This window comes from Trichomycterus rosablanca, chromosome 10 (genome assembly GCF_030014385.1).
Source record: "Trichomycterus rosablanca isolate fTriRos1 chromosome 10, fTriRos1.hap1, whole genome shotgun sequence".
Classification (NCBI taxonomy): Eukaryota; Metazoa; Chordata; class Actinopteri; order Siluriformes; family Trichomycteridae; genus Trichomycterus; species Trichomycterus rosablanca.
The window spans coordinates 10,237,417-10,255,735 of NC_085997.1; the positions used below are offsets into that span (position 1 = coordinate 10,237,417).

Genomic DNA, 18,319 nt, shown 5'->3' on the forward strand with positions numbered 1-18,319 from the left:
AGGCCAGAGCCAACTCTATGTCCCAATGTGGTTATTTGGTGTGAGAGGCAATCTTTTACGCTGTTGTGTGCTGGGGCAGCAGTATCTCAGCCAAGGACACTGATAGAATAAACAAGGCTATTAGGAAGGCCATCTTAGTACTAGGGATAAAACTGGACAGTGGAGATGGTAGCGAAAAGGCAGATGTTGGCAAAGGCATCAGCAATCATAAAGAATCCTTCCCACACACTCCATAAAACTCTACAGGAACAGAGGCACACACTGAGCAGAAAACTGCTTCTCATCTGATGCAGGAAAGAACACTTCCACAGGTAATTCCTTTCTACAACCATAAGACTGTACAACTTTGAACTATAATCAATCTGTTTATACAGCAGGCAGACAGACAGACTGTGGGAACCAAAGATATTCCCATGATATTTCATGTTTTGTTTTGTCAACTTAATTAGAATTCTTAATATACATCATTTTAGACTGGCAACATATTCCAAAAAAAGGTTGGGACTGTAAAGCATTTACCACTTTGTAATGTTGCCATTCCTTCGCACAACAGTAAAAAGACATTTCGGCAGTGAGGATTCTAAGCAAATAAAGTGTCTCAGGTGTTATTTTATCCTCTTCTATATACACATAAATACTTCCACACACACACACACATACATGTAGAAGTATTCATGTGTAAATAAAATGAGACAAAGTAACACCTGAGACGCTTCATTTGCTTAGAATCCTCAAATCCTGCCAAAACGATGTTTATTATGCAATAATAGCCATACATTAATTCTTTAAATAAGCACCACTCTTTGGGCTCAAACTCATCTCAGATGGACCAGAAGAAGAAGGGCAAACATGGTTAGAAATGTTAAGGTTGGCACTAGGCCAATAAGGTTTGTTAGGAACCACAAAGCGAACACCAACCACAGACACAGAGATTAAGTCAATGAGTTTATTTATTAAACAAAAATAAACCAGTGGCACTAGGGAGCGGCAGCAGGGGTGATCAAACCGCTGAGCAGGGAAGAGGGAGGAGATGAGCAGGAACCAAGGAGAAGGCAGGGAGAACCGGCAGGAGTGCTGGAGGCAGGAGGGACTGGGAGGATGGTCGGAGAAGGCAGCAGTAGAGCAGGAGGCGGATGGAACCAGACAGCCGGCAGGAGGATCGGTGGCAGAGTTGGAGCCAGGTGAATCCAGGTAGAAGGCAGGAGAAACCGGCGGAAGCACTGGAGCCAGGAACAAGGAACACCAGAAATCCAGGGGAAGCACAGAGCTGTAGAAAAGTTCACAAACCCAAGAGATCTGAGCAGTCTTTCAAACTGGTATCATCAGACAATCTGGTGAAGAGTGGTGGAAAGTCAGAGCCTTATGAAGGCTGGGGAATGAGGAGTTAATTGGGAACAGGTGAGCTCAATCAGCACTGGGAGAGATCTATTGGCTGGGGAATTGGGCTGATGATCCCTTTGGCTCCACCAGGTGTCGCCAGAATGTTCCAATGCAAGGTCTAATGATAAAACCAGCCTGGTGGAACTCCTAACAGTACCCCCCTCTCAACGGCCGCCTCTAGGGGGCCTACCTGGTTTGTCGGGGTTGTCACAGTGAAACTGTCTGATGAGGCTGGGGTCAAGAATGGCTGAGCGTGGGATCCAGGAGCGTTCCTCAGGACCATAGCCCTCTTTTGGGCGTACCGGACAAGAAACAAGGAGGTGTCCCATACGGCTACAATAGAGGCATTCCCCTGAGCGGAGTCTTCTCGAACGCTCTTCGGGGGTGAGTCGGGCCCGACCAAGCTGCATAGGCTCAGTGCCATCAGCACTAGGGAGTATATGTGGTGGACCGCCAGAGGTTTCAGGAGTGGACCTAGTAGAAACTGGTCTCGAGGTCAGAACGGGACGCGACGACCTCTCCAAGCGGCGCTCCCGGAGACGTCCGTCCAACCGAATAGCCAGATCTATTAGCCCCTGGAGACTAGAAGGCTCATCACGGACGGCCAATTCATCTTTAAGACGCTCCTCTAATCCCCGACGGAACGCCCCACAGAGGGCTGCGTCATTCCAGCCAGCATCTGCGGCTAATGTCCAGAACTCCACGGCATAGTCAGCGACTGCCCGGGAGCCCTGGCGTAGCCCTAATAGTCGACTGGCAGCATCCCCTGCCTGATTCGGGTGGTCGAATACCGCCCGGAACCGACAGAGGAAGTCCTGGTATGGGCCTACTTGTGGGCCCACACTCGACTGAGCGGCCTCTGCCCAAGTCAGGGCTCTCCCCCTAAGGAGCCCTATAATGTAGGTAATTTTGCTGGCATCAGGGGCGAACGTGACAGGTCGCTGACTGAAAACCAGACCGCATTGATATAAGAACCCCCGGCACTTCTCCAACTCACCATAATAAGGTTCGGGATGGGTGGTGAGTCCTTCTGCCAGGGACTGAACTGGGACAAACGGTGGCTGAGCCGAAGGGCCCAACACGGAGTCGTGAGCTACACCAGAAACATGGGCAGTGATGCTGGGGCCCGGGGAGGAAAAGGGTTGGGCGGAGGTTAGGGCTGCAACCTGTCTTGAGACGTTCCCCAACTGTTGAACCAGTTGGCGATTACTCTCAATAAGGGACCTCAGCAGTTGGTCATGCTGGTCCAATTGGGTGGCTTGGTGGCACAGGAGAGACTCCAGGGACCTCTGCTCTTCTGTGGGTGGGTTCGCGGGTTCCATGAGGACCAGATTGTACTGTTAAGGTTGGCACTAGGCCAATAAGGTTTGTTAGGAACCACAAAGCGAACACCAACCACAGACACAGAGATTAAGTCAATGAGTTTATTTATTAAACAAAAATAAACCAGTGGCACTAGGGAGCGGCAGCAGGGGTGATCAAACCGCTGAGCAGGGAAGAGGGAGGAGATGAGCAGGAACCAAGGAGAAGGCAGGGAGAACCGGCAGGAGTGCTGGAGGCAGGAGGGACTGGGAGGATGGTCGGAGAAGGCAGCAGTAGAGCAGGAGGCGGATGGAACCAGACAGCCGGCAGGAGGATCGGTGGCAGAGTTGGAGCCAGGTGAATCCAGGTAGAAGGCAGGAGAAACCGGCGGAAGCACTGGAGCCAGGAACAAGGAACACCAGAAATCCAGGGGAAGCACAGAGCTGTAGAAAAGTTCACAAACCCAAGAGATCTGAGCAGTCTTTCAAACTGGTATCATCAGACAATCTGGTGAAGAGTGGTGGAAAGTCAGAGCCTTATGAAGGCTGGGGAATGAGGAGTTAATTGGGAACAGGTGAGCTCAATCAGCACTGGGAGAGATCTATTGGCTGGGGAATTGGGCTGATGATCCCTTTGGCTCCACCAGGTGTCGCCAGAATGTTCCAATGCAAGGTCTAATGATAAAACCAGCCTGGTGGAACTCCTAACAAGAAAGGCCTCAGTTTCAGCTTGTTTTGGGGAAAATGGACATTGAGTTCTTTGTGCCAAAGACGAAAAGAACTATCTGGACTGCTATTAGCAAAAGATGCAAAAGCCAACATCTGTCATTATATGTGGGTGCATCAGTGCCCAAGGCATTTGTGACTTGATTATTCAAAAAGGTGACATTGACTCAGAGGTGCATATTCAAATTTAAGAAAGAAAAATGTTGCCATTAATTCTTTAGCCAGGAAGTCTATGGTTTTAATTAAGCTTGTTGCTAATGTGATCACATAACTCCTGTAGCGTCAATGCATTTGCCCGTAGAAGCTGAGCATCTATTCACTTCAATGGGGCTGCATGGAAAAGTTTTTTTCATAGCTTCGAAACTCGCCGGTCATTGGATAAATGCCACGATTTTGTCCCGCCCCCGGACGCTGAGCGTCTCTAGGGGTGAATGGAGCTGTGGGCAGGTCTGGACGCGGAGCTTCTGCAAGATGATTGGAGGATCAGTCGAAAGGCTGAATCCCATTTTGATTGACAGCTATTTTGAGATCTACACGTCACTTAATCACTGGAAGCTTCAGTCCCATCGCGGATTTTGCGAGTGAAGTCGAAAGGCAAACTGCAACCTATTTCTTGGTATTTGCTTGGTGAAATTACTTGACCATTTCCATTGTTCATTGTGTAAATAAAACACACTCATAATATTTGTTTCAGGACACTGGTCAAGTCCCTGGAAAAGACGCCTACTTGGTACGATAGGATCACAGGCCATTTTCTTGAAAAGGAACGGAGGGCAGAATTTATGTATCAATAAATTGACAAATTTTATGATGTAAGCCGACAATGAGCTTCCCCTCTTTGAAAGACCAGCAGCCGCCACTGGTATATACATATATACATGCCACAGGCATAACATTAAAACGACCTCCTTCCTACACTCACTGTCCATTTTATCAGCTCCACTAACCATATAGAAGCACTTTGTAGTTCTACAATTACTGATTGTAGTCCATCTGTTTCTCTGCATACTTTTTTAGCCTGCTTTCACCCTGTTCTTCAATGGTCAGCACCCCCACAGGACCACCACAGAGTAGATGTTATTTAGGTAGAGGATCATTCTCAGCACTGCAGTGTCAATGACATGGTGGTGGTGTGTTAGTGTGTGTTATGCTGGTATGAGTGGATCAGACACAGCAGCACTGCTGGAGTTTTTAAATACCGTGTCCACTCACTGTCCACTCTATTAGACACTCCTACCTAGTTGGTTCACCTTGTAGATGTAAAGTCAGAGACGATCGCTCATCTATTGCTTCTGTTTGAGTTCGAGGTCATCTTCTAGACCTTCATCAGTGGTCATAGGACGCTGTCCACGGGGTACTGTTAGCTGGATATGTTTGGTTGGTGGACTATTCTCAGTCCAGCAGTGACAGTGAGGTGTTTAAAAACTCCATCAGCACCGCTATGTCTTATCCACCATACCAGCACAACACACACTAACACACCATTACCATGTTAGTGTCACTGCAGTGCTGAGAATGATCCACCACCCAGATAATACATGCTCTGTAGTGGTCCTGGGAGAGTCCTGACCATTGAAGAACAGCATGAAAGGGGGCTAACAAAGTATGCAGAGAAACAGATGGACTACAGTCAGTAATTGTAAAACTACTGTAAAAGTGCTCCTACGTGGTAAGTGGAGCTGATAAAATGGACAGTGAGTGTGGAAACAAGGTGGTTTTAATGTTATGGCTGATCAGTTTATATGCACATACAATATAGTCATAGTTTAAATTATTATTATCATTATTAATAATAATAATACGCAACAACAAATTAGGAGTTTAGAAAATAAAGTGAAGTCAGTGTGTAAATGGTGGAAGTTCTAAACAACCCTAATCAGTCCAGATTAGGTCTGGCTGCCTAGACTAAAGAGAGAAAGACCATCTGCCATTTTTTTGTCTTTGTTTCAGCAAGCCTATTAAAATAGTATTTCAAAAATGAAATTGGACTGCAAATATCATTTTATTAAACAATTAAAAGCAGAACATATCAATGATTTACTTTAAAAACAATGGTTCACTCATTCATTCATTGTCTGTTTTACCACTGCCTTATTCTGGACGGGGTCACAGTGGGTTCAATTTACGGGGTAAAAGGCAGGAAACATCCCTGACTGATCAGCAGTTCATCACAGGAAAGACACACACACACACACACACATATTTTTATTAAAATAATCTAAACATGTTTTGAATGCTAATGTGCCATGTAGTCTGTATTTATAAAGCTGACTTTAATGTAACCAGCCCACAATAACTTCTGAATGTAAACTTTCACTAAGGCATGAAAAATATAATCAAGTAATTAAGTACATGATTACTTGATTAGGACAGCAAATATCAATGTCAGTGTTTTCCAAAGTGTATGATGTTTTCTAAAGAGGCATTTATTATCATGAATATGGTTTGAATTGAAGCCAAAAATACTGTAGCCTAAGCACATGATGGTATGGGAAAATCAATAGGTTAGTGCTATATGGGAGATTTCTTTTGATGTCATATAGATCTATTTTAAACTGCCTATAGCCAAAATTGGGTCTTTGAGTATGGACACTCAAAGACAGAGGTGAGGAAGCTCCAACCTCCAGTTTACCAGAAGTAAACCCACATCATCTACCAAAATCAGGAAATACCAAGACAATTACCTTCATCCTGGAATTATCGAATTTCCCATAAGCAAAAAGACATCTTTGGTCATTTCTGCTGAAAGCGTAAGAATAATATAACCCATGTCAAGGGGGTCCCACAAAAACGTTTAAAGGAGGGGAGGGGTGTCAAGATGGCAGCCCATTTCATTATAGCTCCATCACTATATTGTAGTCTGTGGCCTCTGACTTTTTTTTTAGTGAACAAATCCTTATCTAGGAAAGGGGATTTATTGGACCATGTTACTTCTGTTTAACTACTATTATAACTGCAATGTGCCAACAAGCCTGTATTTACTGTGAACATGAAGTGGGTTAATTTGTGTCATTATTAAATCAATATTTAATTTAAGTGGTGTTTGTATATTATAGTGGTGTTTCTAGCCTACATCAATAGATAAGAATTAAGTTCAAATGAATTGTAATACACTAATAGATATACACTGATCAGCCATAACATTAAAACCACCTCCATGTTTCTACACTCACTGTCCATTTTATCAGCTCCACTTACCATATAGAAGCACTTTGTAGTTCTACAATTATTGACTGTAGTCCATCTATTTTTCTACATAAATTTTTAGCCTGCTTTCACCCTGTTATTCAATGGTCAAGACCCCCACAGGACCACCACAGAGCATGTATTACTTGGATGGTAAATCATTCTCAGCACTGCAGTGACGATGACATGGTGGTGTGTTCATGTGTGTTGTGCTGGTATGAGTGGATCAGACACAGCAGCACTGCTGGAGTTTTTAAATACCGTGTCCACTCACTGTCCACTCTATTAGACACTCCTACCTAGTTGGTCCACCTTGTAGATGTAAAGTCAGAGACGATTGCTCATCTATTGCTGCTGTTTGAGTTGGTCATCTTCTAGACCTTCATCAGTGGTCACAGGATGCTGCCCACGGGGCGCAGCTGGCTGGATATTTTTGGTTGGTGGACTATTCTCAGTCCAGCAGTAACAGTGAGGTGTTAAAAACTCAATCAGCGCTGCTGTGTCTTATTCACTTATACCAGCACAACACACACTAACACACCACCACCATGTTAGTGTCACTGCAGTGCTAAGAATGACCCACCACCCAAATAATACCTACTCTGTAGTGGTCCTGTGGGGGTCCTGACCATTGAAGAACAGCATGAAAGAGGAATAACAAAGCATGCAGAGAAACAGATGTACTACAGTCAATAATTGTAGAACTACAAAGTGCTTTTAAGTGGTAAATAGAGCTGATCAAATGGACAGTGAGGGTAGAAACAGGGAGGTGGTTTTATTGTTATAGCTGATTGGTGTATGCATACACTATAAAAAAAAATTTTCTTCCAGTGGTTTGTTTTGTTTTTTGTAAAGATCAGGGCAACTTCCTATAAATCTTGAGACAGTAATGTTTTTCTAGATGACATATTGTAAAGGATTAAATATACAAACTCTATTTCCTACAAATGGTGTTTTGTAAAATGCAGTAAAATAAAGAATTTGTTGTTATTCCCTTGAAACTTCATTTTAACTGACAGAAGTACAAAGAAAATATTTCCAATGTGTTCGCTGACCAACTTAATTGTATTTTGTAAATGTCTTTTATATGTTGGTCCCCCTGCTTCACTGGCATTGTGCTGCATGCTATAAAAGTAGTAATGCTGTTAGTTTAATTAAGTTGTTAAGTGTACAGGTACATTAAGTCGGTAATTATTTGATTCATTATTTTAGAAATACTTATTATCTAATTCTTATTGATAAATATAATACAAATGTACTTTCTTTTGTTTGGTGGAATAAAAATTACCTTGAGATTATTAGCTTAGAAATCCACTTCAAATTGCCATCCAGCATTGACAGACAATGACCCAGATCACATACATTTTAAATTTATGAAATGTAGCATATGCTTTCATCCTGAGCAACTTACAACTGTGACCAAATACAATGCAAGCAAGGGTTAAGGGTGTTGCTCAATACTGGCAGTAAGTTAAAAACTGGAGTAGTACCGAGTAGTGAAAATAAAGTGATTTTATGATAGAATGTTATTCACAGAATGAATCAAAGAACGCCAGAAAGAGAGAGAAAGAGAGAGAGAGAGAGAGAGAGAGAGAGAGAGAGAGAGAGAGAGAGAGAGAGAGAGGCTGGTCAGGGTTTCATCCTATTTAGCTAATAGGTACTAAAGGAAATGCAATTTTGCTCATGTGGGAATCCTCTGGAATGGCATTAATCATATTGACTGTGGTGGTTAATAAGCATTTTCTACAGTGGAGGGATTATTGCTGTTACAACACTGAATCAGTTGCATGCATCTTCACCACTTAGACAAGCTTTAGCCACAAACAAGTTGCCCATCCACAGAGGCAGACTCCTTTTAACAATCTCACATGGTTACACTAAAATCACACACCATCAGATTAAATGCCAATATATTAGCTTAGCCATGCAGAGCTTCATCATTACGGATGCTTTTACACTGATGTATATTAAAGAATTTCGCTTTAGGTTCCAGCAAAGCTTAATAGCTACTGCTCACATGTGTCAGAGTACAAAGCAACAAAGCAACATTTATAACCCAAGGCAGTGTTTTTTGGACATGTATGCAAGCTGCCCATCCTTACAAAGGCCCTCTTAAAGAGCAGAGGCTGGTGGAAGAAGGGCCTTCTTGGACTTAAGATGCAGGTGTATTGAGCTGTGATTCTTCACAGTATTCCTGTGTTTTTTTTCACACAGAGAATGTAGAACAAACTTTATTTAACTTGTGCTAGGCTTATTTCACATGGAATGTAGAAAACCACCAGTTGAGTCAGTCATCAGAGATGGGAATATTATTTTAACTGGTAACTGGCAAATAATCAATGAGCATTCAGCAAGCACAAATATATTTTTAATAATATGCAGTCTGCTTAAGTCCTACGTTTTTAAGTTTGGTGATGAGTTTCACTGGAATGATGCTGTTGAATGCGGAGCTGTAGTTGATAAACAGCATCCTCATGTAGTAGAGCAATGGCATCAGCAGTGGTGGTCAGTAAGCAAATTAAACAGGATCAATTGACGCCTAAAGACAAAAAAATTTGCTTTGTGATTTGCCTCTGAAAGCACATGATAGTAGATGTCAGGGGCACAGGTTGGTAGTTGTTCAGAGATTAGACTACAGACCTCTTGGGTACAGGGATAATGGTGGTCTTCTTAAAGCACATTGTGGTAATAGACAGGCTAAGTGAGAGATTAAAGATGTCTGTAAAAACCTCTGGTAGCTAGCTGGCACATGTGTTAAGGACACAGTCAAGAATGCCATCAGGACCTGGCACTGTGACTTTGCTGGTTGACCGCCCTGCAGGATCTGATCACATTAGGCACAGAGATGATTAGTGTGCAGCTGATGTTGTTAACTGATAGCTTAACTGCTGGGAAATTGTTACCTGCCTCAAACAGAGCATAGAAGTTGTTTAGTTTATCAGGCTATCAGGATTTAAGCGCTGATGTTTGAGCGTTCTACTTCTCCGCTGACGCAAGGTTTCTGGTTCAGAAAGAACCTGAATGTGTATGAATGTGTATTTTTGAAACAATGTTGTTTGTGCACTTGTTGTTGAAATCTGTGACAGTTTGTGTATTTTGTGCCTGCCATAAAATCTGCCAGCCCATTGACTGGAAGCAGTGCTGAACTGTAAAGATGGCCTTCTAACATTATTTGTAGTTATTAGTTAAAAGAAACTGGCAAAATTTGCATCCCTATATAACTGACATGCATAATAGATTTCCAATTTATAACTTGTTTTCCCCTTAATTATTTACTTAAATAATAACACGTATGCTTTACATTGAGTTGCTGTAATTTCGAGTGAGCCACAGTGCTTTAGTGTAACCTTGCATGTCGCTGAAGATGCAGTATATGAAAAACAGCAGAGAATGAAAGAGTTCCATGCTACAGTACCACAGCACTACAAATGAGCCACAGAGAAAACCACTAAAAATTGCTTCTTACAATTCTTTTTTTAGTTTCAGCAAGCAGTATGCTCTGTAGTCATAAATAATTGAACCCTGATAACTTATTTCTGAGGTATAAATTTATAATATACCTTTAATATGCATGCTATTGTTTTAGTTGCATGTAATAAAGTACAAATAAAACATTTGAAAGCTGTCTTGTGTAACAAACATTAGAAGAAGAAGAAACAAGAGATACTACAATCTCTGAAGGTTGTAAATAAAGAATAAAGTAATAAACAAATATCATAAATTTATACACATAATAGTTACATTTATACAAAATGCTTTATTTTAAAAAGTGCCTTATATCTGTAATGCACATAAATAATACAGGGTGAGTCAAAAGTCACAGGACACTCTTTTATTTCAGAAACGAAAGGGAAAATGACATATCTGAATACCCCAGCAAGTAATGGGTGAGGGGGCATATCTTTTAGGCTATGTCCGGAACATGTCCGGAACATGGCCGCCATCCTGAAAGCCGCCATATTGAATCAAGGGCAAGTTTTTCCAATGGGAAGGTAGTCATGTAGCATATCAATATCTCTTGTGGTTCAAAAGTTATCAACACAGACCTGGAATGTTCCCTGTGATGCACAGCTATTTGACGTGTTCAATGTGTTGTCCCTGGTGCTGAACACAGAGCTGAAGGCGCTGGATCCAATCGTTATGAACCCACATGAGAATCTCTGGAGAAATGCTGTCACAAGCCTCCACGATGCGGTGCTGAAGGTGGTGTTTGTCGTGGATTTTCTCAGCATACACAATTTGTTTGAGATGACCCCAGAGATAAAAGTCAAGTGGTGTGAGGTTGGGTGATCTGGGCGGCCATTCCACAGGACCACGACGGCCAATCCAATGACCAGGGAATTGAATATCCAGCCACTGACAAACACCTGCTCCGTAGTGTGGTGGAGCCCCATCCTGTTGGAAATAACAGGGGAAACTGCCATCTTCAGTCAGAATGGATGGTTTCCTGTAGCATTGTCAGGTAGCGCTGAGCATTTAGGGTGTGATTACATGGGTGCCCCATATTTTACACCACACCACACCATAACCTTCACGTCACCTATGACTTTGGTGTCTGCCGTCCAGTGAGGGTTTTCGTCACTCCAGTACTTCACGTTCTGGCAGTTGTCATGTCATTTTCCCTTTCATTTCTGAAATAAAAGAGTGTCCTGTGACTTTTGACTCACCCTGTAGTGTGTTTTTTTCTCCTATTAACATCACAGTCAAAAGACGTGTAGTTTTGTGATCTGAACACAAAAAAAATACACAGATGAAACTACAGACTTCACAACAATTTGAAGTAATAATCCTATTTTCAACTGTGGTCATAGTTTGGATTAACACACGATGGCAGCAGACTATAAGAAAACTAATTCTAACGTTCCAAGCTGTTTCTACACTTCACCGTAGCGCCTTTTCTCTCTTTTTTTAAGGACTGTGAGGGCACATGCATGTAAACTACATAATTATGTAGTAAACAAACTTTAAGCCAAACAGACATAGCTTAACACAATGCCTAACACTGTTCAAATGAATTAATCTGAGAATAAAACTATATTTGCATTAAGAGATTCACCAGCCCTTGATAAGAACCACAGTAGTACTATGACTGCAAAATATGACCCACCGTGTCTTTTGACTGTGGGAGGAAACCAGAGCTCCAGAAAGAAACCCACAAAGACACGGGGGAAACAAGCAAACTTCACACAGAAAAGACCCGGACCGTTCCTACCTGGGAATCAAACCCAGGACCTTTTTGCTGTAAGGCGACACTGCTACCCACCAAAAAGAAGGCACCAAGAGGGGGGTCAGGTAAATAAAAAAAAAATTTTGGTATAAAAGATTATAATAAAAACTCTACTGGGGTTTATTCAAAACTTAATAAATAAAACTCAAAAAGAGGGCAAATACAAGTTCACCGCATTGTATGTTCAATGTCTTTAAAGCGATCTTGTTTTTTTAATAGTACAGAAGTTTTAAGAGTAAAAACAGGCTATGAAGAAGTCCTTTCCTGCTTGTGTAAACCATGATGTACACATTTGGCAGATATTGTAAGCAACTTACAAAATAGACAGAACATAGTTAAAGCATTTTGTTGTTCATTTAAAAAGTTTAGGGCCTTTCTCATGGGCCAAAAATGACATTCTGAAGTCATTGGAAGATTGTGAGCTTAAATCCCAACACCACCAAACAGAATGGGAAAGAGTTATGCATACCTGTAGCTGAACCGGTGGTGATCCGCTTTACCGGCGGTAAGCACATATTGACTGTCTGATGTATTAGAAGAGGGGAAGATGGAAGGGAACGAGATGCCCCCTCCATCACCCGCATGTGTTGAAGACTCTCAGTCATGAAGAGAGTGGACACGCTGTCATCTTCCTCAAAGGCAAACTCAGTGTCTATACATTCACCTAAAGTGAGAACAAAGACAAAAATCTGCCAATAACACACTACATTATCTAATTTAAACTGTTACACCACATGCAATCACATGCAGCAAAGCTAATATCTAATCAACATTTTTAATGTGTGGGGTCAAAGATCACTCCAAGGTTACGGACATGGGGAGACAGTATTACCAGAATAATAATAATACAAAAATAAACTTCATTAAATTTTATTTTTTATTAGTGATGTGGGGACGTAGCACATCACAGATAAGCTAACTTGCCAAGTATTTTGTAGTATAGTCATTACTAGGGATGCACCGATCCGATATTAAGATCGGATATCGGTCCCGATATTACCAAAATGAGATGGATCGGATATCGGATAATTAAACTGATCCATGGGGCCGATATACGTTCACTTTAATTCGTTTGCGACGCATGCTAAGCCCATACAGGACGTACTGCTGACACGTATGGCGTATAACAAACAAAAACAGCAACATGGAGCGAGCCAAAGAGTCAGCTGCATGGAGGTATTTCACTTGCTTGCTATGCTAACAAGTTCGATGGCAACATGTTTATTACTCAGGTTTAGCTGCTATATTTTATTTTGAATTACTGTTTGCACTAAATATTTACGGATAAGTTTATTTGAAAAAGTTATTTAAGCTACTACTGTACATAAGCGGCTGCCTCAGTAGAGAGGATTCTAATAAGTCATCAACTCATAAATCAGGTTATTCGAACGCGTTACATAGCGATTCCATCGGGTTTAGGATTTAGCATCTTGCCATTAAAACCAATGAACTGAGGTAGCACAGCGCTAACGCTAACGTCAATATAACATTTCCCTTCATGTACCGATAACCGTTACATTTCCTGACAAGCTCGAACTTGCAAATAAAAACACTCGGTACAAGTTTATACAAGTTAAAAATCAGTAATATTTTATTTACGTTTGATAATAACTCCATTCGTTTCTCCGCCCCGTCAAGCTATGTTTATTTTTCTGTAAGAAAAGCGCATCCGACCCGCAATGAATGCTGGGATTGCTTTGGTCACCAAGGCAGCGTCGGATGCTTACTCGTTGAGTGAAAATAACACTGAAATATTAAGATGCCTGTTTATTATTTTATTGACAAATAAATAGAAGTTCAGTACATTTATATCTGTGTTAATTATATTTTGTTTTGCAAACTTAGTAATGTTTAAGTCGATCCTGATGCCTTTCCCACATAATAAAGTATACGGTTTATTAATTCAACAATGGTGAAGAGCTAAATAATAAAGCTTAATAAGGTTCATTATTTAGTCAGATTTGATGGCAGCATTACATGCATCCTTGGATGCCATATAAAAATTCCTTGATAATATCATCAATCCTAATGAAAAGTTAGTCATGTTTACCAGTAACCATTGTAGACCAATTAGAATTTAATAAGTGTTTAAAATATGCATGGTCTTGGATAGCCATTCTTAAAACTAATGGCATTAATGAGTATAATGAGTAGTTTAAAAAAAACTACTAAAACATAAATGCTCATAAATGCACTTATATTCAGGTTAATAATTATATCAGAATCACATATGTTAGATTGGACTGTCACAATTACAATAAACTACTTTAGCAGCCTTTGCACAGGCAAGAAAGAACAAACATGCCCACATTTTAGACATTATATACAGTGCTCTCAATATTCTAAATATTGTACTGAATAGTCTCAAAACTAAAGATGCCTACCCTGGTCAGAAAGGCCCTGATGGGGGCCCAAACTGGCACTTCGTAGGTCACTTGGCTTCTCACTCCCTCTATCTAATGTGGAAGACAGGAAGATAATAGAAAGTGAGTCAGCATGATGAGAACAAGAAACCGGAGATAATGCATAGCTACCTGGGCACTGTTGAAGAACAAATGCCACATCCTTATCCAGAAGCCAGGGTTTAGCTTGGAAAATGCCCAGAAAAGTGTTCACACATAAGCCCTCCAAACCTCTCTGTGAAGACCTGTCCTTTAAACCGAAACACTGAAGGACAGAAGATGGCCACCGTTTTTTAAGCTCTCCCATCCTGCTCAATAATGGACCAAAATTAGTCCATGTAAAACCATGAATGCCGTCACTGTTTGCGCTACCAATGTCAGGACTAATGTGAGACAGTATTATTCAGAAGGGAACTTTACAGTAGCTTGTTACAACTTAACAACTCACTGATTGATTAGCATGGAGATAACAGTTGTTAGATCAATAAATGTGTTCCCCAAGGGATGAAAGTTGCTGGGTTGGCCCTGTTGGGAGAGATGAAAAAGTCAATGTGGATTTAGCTCTTATGCGCCAGAGCTGACAACTAAAGACCTATTTACAGTTTCTGATTTAGGGCCATGCCAAAACCGGGTTTTAACTTTTTTAAAAATAGAGACAGAGAATAAAACCGTGTTACCCCTGTTGGGTTTCCCTCTAGAGCAGCTGGTATTGACGCATGAGGCCATGTTGTGACCATTAATGGCAAGGTGATAAAGCCAGGGGTTGCCCTAACCTACCATAAATTTCCCATTATTTATTGCAGTTTGTATAGAGTTAGCCGGGACACTCAAGCAGGTTAAGTTGTGACCCAATTGTTGAGTGTACCAGTTTGTATAAGTAACTGCCTCTAAAGAAGTGCCTCTACAATGGCAAGGTGGTAAAGCCAGGGGTTGCCCTAACCTACCCTAAATTTCCCATTATTTATTGCAGTTTGTATAGTTAGCCAGGACACTCAAGCAGGTGAAGTTGTGACCCAATTGTTGAGTGTACCAGTTTGTATAAGTAACTGCCTCTAAAGCAGTGCCTCTACATACAATCTCTGTAAAGAGCATGACAGAGGCAGTGTTTTGTATAAAAATAATAGTTTTGTAAAATGAGATCCCGATTGACCAGGGCACAACATTTTTGTTAACATACAGTACCTGAACTATATGACCTTTTGCAAATTAAGTCAATTCACACCAGCGTATACCATCCTAAGACAGGAAGGTTAAATGCAAAAAATAATTATCAAGTCCTGAAGCACATATTGCATGCATTTTGTAAAGTATAAAATGCCAGGTTCAGCCTGTTTGAACTTTTGTATCGCCATAAACCTCAGGTGGTGTGGGAACCCCAAGCAAAAATTAGGGGCAAAACATACAACAACCACCCCAAATCAGAAAAAGTTGGGACAGCATGGAAAATAACACAAAGTTTCTTACATTTACTTTGACTTTTATTTGATTGTAGACAGGATGAACCTGAGATATTTGATGTTTTGTCTGGTCAACTTCATTTCATTTATTATTAAACATCCATTCCTGCATTTCAGGCCTGCAACACATTCCTAAAAAAGTTGGGACAGTAAATCATTTACCACTTTGTAATGTTGCCATTCCTTTTCACCACACTTGAAAGACGTTTTGGCACCGAGGATACCAGGTGATTTAGTGTTTCAGCTTTTATTTTGTCTCATTCTTCCTGCAAACACGTCTTAAAATGTGCAACAGTACAGGGTCATCAATGTCGCATTTCCGTTTCAAAATTCCCCACACATTCTGCAGCTATGGCTTTGTAATGTGTGTAGCATGTGGTTTTACATTGTCTTGTTGAAAAATGCATGGACGTCCCTGGAAAAGATGACGTCTTGAAGGCAGCATATGTTGCTCTAAGTTCTCAATGTACATTTCTGCATTAAATGCTGCCATCACAGAAGTGTAAATTATCTTTGCCAAGGGCACTGACACAGCCCCATACCATGACAGACCCTGGCTTTTGGACTTGTTGCTGATAACAGTCTGGATGGTCCTTTTTGTCTTTGGTTTGGCACATGGCATCCATTTTTGCCAAAAAAGACCTGGAATGCTGATTCATCTGACCACAATACACGTTTCCATTGTGTGATGGTCCATCCTAGATGGCCCAGAGAAGTCAATGCCGCTTCTGGACATGGTTAACATAAGGCTTCTTTTTAGCACAGTAAAGTTTTAAGTAACATTTGTGCATGTAACTCCATATTGTAGTGCTTTACAAAGGTTTGCCAAAGTAATCCCTCACCCATGTGGTCATATCAGCTATTGTTGAGTGGCGATTCTTGATGCAGTGCCGTCTGAAGGATCGAAGATCACAGGCGTTCAGCTTAAGCTTGTGCCCTTGGCCTTTACGCACTGAAATTCCTCCCGATTCCTTGAATGGTTTAATGATATTATGGAGATTCTCTGTTCATCAAAGACTCAGCCTTTCCTGTATGCTGCTTTTGATTACAATCACCTGTTGACATCACCTGTTTGGAATCACATCATTATTTAGTTTTTTTCACCTCATTACTAGCCCTAAATTGCCCCCATCCCAACATCCCTGACCTGGCCATGTTGGCAGTTGTTTTAAATGTTCTCCACCTGTAAATTATTTTCCAGACAGTGAAATGGCTGATTTCTAATTGTTTTGAGATCTTTTTAAATCCCTTTCCAGACTCATATGCATCTACAACTTTCTTTCTGAAGGCCTCAGAGAGCTCTTTAGATCTTACCATAGTGATACCACTCACTTCAACAATCAAGAGCAAACCAAACTAATGTCTGAGGTTTAAATAAAACTCCAATGTCCACTAACGATGGTCTAATCATTGCAGCTGATGTGGTGCACCGGATTGTAATTTTAGACATTTTAAGTAGTAATAAATGTGGGGGTGTTTTTCCTCACAATAATTTTCCATTTTTGTTCATTACATTTTACAACTTGTGTTTAAAAGTAATTTTTTTTGTTTAGTTATGTAAGCTCCATCTCTCAGTTTCAAATAAAGCTTTCAAATAAAGCTCAGATGTTCATATATTTAAATATGTTCAAAATGATAAAGGTTTTCATGGGGTGTCCTAACTTTTTCAAATTCTTTTATTGTTACGCTGGTTATTTTCTTTCTAATGGAAGATATTTTTCAGACCACTGTATTTCATTTAGTTGGAGTGGCAGCTAGCTTAAACAAACCTATCTGAGTGTTTTCAGATGACTTATGAAGTTTGATATGGTTGACGCTCACAGATCACACTCACGCTGACCAGATGTTTTGATGCATCTAGACAAAACCAGGTTATGATTGAAAAAGATGACGGAATCCTAAGAAATGTGGATCTAGTAAATGACCAACAAAGAGGTTCCCTTGTACACACAGACACTGCGAATTATTTTAGAGAACCAAATATGTGTGTGTGTATATATACAGTGTATCACAAAAGTGAGTACACCCCTCACATTTCTGCAAATATTTTATTATATCTTTTCATGGGACAACACTATAGAAATAAAACTTGGATATAACTTAGAGTAGTCAGTGTACAACTTGTATAGCAGTGTAGATTTACTGTCTTCTGAAAATAACTCAACACACAGCAATTAATGTCTAAATGGCTGGCAACATAAGTGAGTACACCCCACAGTGAACATGTCCAAATTGTGCCCAAAGTGTCAATATTTTGTGTGACCACCATTATTATCCAGCACTGCCTTAACCCTCCTGGGCATGGAATTCACCAGAGCTGCACAGGTTGCTACTGGAATCCTCTTCCACTCCTCCATGATGACATCACGGAGCTGGTGGATGTTAGACACCTTGAACTCCTCCACCTTCCACTTGAGGATGCGCCACAGGTGCTCAATTGGGTTTAGTCCATCACCTTTACCTTCAGCTTCCTCAGCAAGGCAGTTGTCATCTTGGAGGTTGTGTTTGGGGTCGTTATCCTGTTGGAAAACTGCCATGAGGCCCAGTTTTCGAAGGGAGGGGATCATGCTCTGTTTCAGAATGTCACAGTACATGTTGGAATTCATGTTTCCCTCAATGAACTGCAGCTCCCCAGTGCCA

At 41.0% G+C, this 18,319-nt stretch overlaps 1 protein-coding gene across 1 annotated transcript in view; it reads right to left on the reverse strand.

The window, feature by feature from the left end:
• The window catches only part of tanc2b (tetratricopeptide repeat, ankyrin repeat and coiled-coil containing 2b), a 149,422-nt gene that overhangs the window by 100,542 nt on the left and 30,561 nt on the right, over positions 1-18,319 (reverse strand). The window contains exons 3-4 of the mRNA XM_063002824.1: positions 14,205-14,276; positions 12,290-12,484 (exon numbers count right to left, since the gene is read on the reverse strand). Of these exons, the coding sequence (XP_062858894.1) occupies positions 12,290-12,484; positions 14,205-14,276 (267 nt within the window). The remainder of the gene's footprint in view (positions 1-12,289; positions 12,485-14,204; positions 14,277-18,319) is intronic.